Source organism: Temnothorax curvispinosus, unplaced genomic scaffold, assembly GCF_003070985.1.
Source record: "Temnothorax curvispinosus isolate PA1 unplaced genomic scaffold, ASM307098v1 QBEX01009046.1, whole genome shotgun sequence".
Lineage (NCBI taxonomy): Eukaryota > Metazoa > Arthropoda > Insecta > Hymenoptera > Formicidae > Temnothorax > Temnothorax curvispinosus.
The window spans coordinates 16,673-19,060 of NW_020218826.1; the positions used below are offsets into that span (position 1 = coordinate 16,673).

Consider the following 2,388-nt stretch of genomic DNA (forward strand, 5'->3'; position numbering starts at 1 on the left):
CTTCGCCGCGAACCGATCATGCGTCCACATTATCGAGCCGAACCGCGAGCCAAACTTCGTTGCGAGCCGATCATGCGTCCACATTGTCGAGCCGACGGACTCGCGCGAGGCTCGCGAACCTCGAATCGAACATCAGTGCGAACCATCGCGTACTCACCCCACGAATCTGCAAGGATTTTGATGATACGCGGTTTGGCTCGCAGTGTCCCACCAAAAGTCGGTATTCTGACGAAACATCAAAAGATGCTTTTTATGATCAGATTATACGCTTTGTCGGGTGGTAGACTGGTAGTTAAGCTTCGAGCTAGACAAATAATGACAAAAAACAAAAAGTGAACGATGAAAGAAAACGTGAGTAATTGCCCAGTCGCTGTATTTGATTCTATCCACGTATGTGCAGTCTACACGACTACTGGTAGACAAAATGGAATGGTCTGATAAAAAATGTTTAAAATTAATTAGTGATTATGAGCAGAAAAGATTATTATATACGGGACGCTAAAAATCCCGAACATTATAACAATTAAAAAAATGCATATTTATATTTACAATCGTATTTTTAACGTTGCAATATATATTATAAATTTATTGCGTATTTATCATAGAATTTAGAGTATGTTTGTGCAATATTAAATATAGTTGGTACCACTCTAAATATAGTTTTATGGTTTGAAAAGGAATTAAGCTTTGAATACAAGAAAATAATAAAAGCACGCATATGTATACACATATTTAGTCGTCTTTTCCTGTTCTCATACTTTTTTTATAAGAAGAAATAAGTAAAGAACTCGAATGTGATAGTGACATGTGCAAAAAAAAGATGACGACATTATTGGCATCTCTGCAAAAAGAAAAAGCAAAAATAAAAAAAGTATGGAAACAGGAAAAGGTGAGTGAATATATGTATATGTGCTTTTATTATTTTTCTGTATTCAAAACTTAATTCCTTTTCAAACCATAAAACAAAATTTAGAATTAATATTGCATAAACATACTCTAAACCTGTGATAAATACGCAATAAATTTATAATATATATATTGCAATGTTAAAAAATACGATTGTAAATATAAATATGCATTTTGCATACATGTATTAAGAATTTATATAAATTTTATTATAAATTTCAATACGAGATTTGACTTCAAAAAATTTTAACTCATGTTCGCGGTTCGCGATGGAGTTCGATTTGAGGTTCGTCTGCAAGTTCTGCTCGAGGCTCGGTTCGGGACTCGGTTCGCGGTTTGGCTCGATAATGTGGACCCTGCTTAAATAGTGAGTATCATGAAAATACTATAAACAATTGCTTATTTAAGAAAAGAAATACGAAAAAGAAAAGGATGGAAAGAAATATTGCTGCGAAAATAGAATATTTTATATCCAATATTAATATCAGCGTAGTTGATTGATTTTGACTGATTTTAATTAAGAAATTAAAGTCAAATTGCGAAGAAATATTTCTAATAAATATTAGTATGAATACAATTTAATTTTTAATATATAATATATTGACTTATATCTTTTAATTTTTTAGGACTGCTTGTATTTCGGAAGAGAAAGTCGAAATAGATAAATCAAACTGTTTCAATTAAAAAAAAGCGATTCGTCTATGTTAGCTTTATATGTCTATCAAAAATATTTTGTTATGTATCAAATACTTCGAAAGATTTTTAACTGTGGAATACAATAACGTAAACGAAGGAAAGCGCTGAGTATGGCGCGTGGATTCGACGTGGATGTGACGTGACTGTTTTTATCGGGCGGCCTCTATAAATCAGCCTTTACTGTCTGGTTAAAACGCAGAAGTCCGATCTCCGACATCATTGCCATTCGGCGTAATATCGATTTTTGTTGTTATTGTTCATACGGAACTATGGTACGCGCCTGGTACATGGACAGCAGCGATGCTGATCAAAGATTGGAACACCATAGGCAGCCGCCGGAATTCGTGTCGCTGGATAATCTGTTCGCCGCAACGGGAGTTGAATATTTTAAGGTTAGAGACGTGCCGATTTTTTAAATTGTTCGTTGCAAAAAGTTTAATTTACTCAATCCGGCGATATATCATGGACGATGCTGTCTCGTGCCTGTTTACGTCGTGTATTTTGAAAACACATACGGCTGACGAAATGATACATATATGTTTCTTGCCTCTCTTGCCCTTCCGTGCCAATCTCTCTCAGTGTCAAATCACGATCAGCTGACGTCAGCTGATTGTTGAATCGAATCTAATATATACACAGACATACCTACTTATTTTTTTTAATAACCTGCCTTACTTATGTAATTTGTAATTTTCTGCACTTATAAATCATTTAATGTCATTTTAATATCTTTATGTACATATATATATATATATATATATATATATATATCTTTATGGTTCGGCA

General features: G+C 33.9%; 1 protein-coding gene across 1 annotated transcript in view; it reads left to right on the plus strand.

Moving 5' to 3' along the window:
- Nucleotides 1-1,763: 1,763 nt before the first annotated feature.
- The window catches only part of LOC112458629 (1,2-dihydroxy-3-keto-5-methylthiopentene dioxygenase), a 7,377-nt gene continuing 6,752 nt past the window's right edge, over nucleotides 1,764-2,388 (plus strand). Inside the window, exon 1 of the mRNA XM_025022368.1 lies at nucleotides 1,764-1,994. Within this exon, the coding sequence (XP_024878136.1) occupies nucleotides 1,872-1,994 (123 nt within the window). The 5' untranslated portion in view covers nucleotides 1,764-1,871. The remainder of the gene's footprint in view (nucleotides 1,995-2,388) is intronic.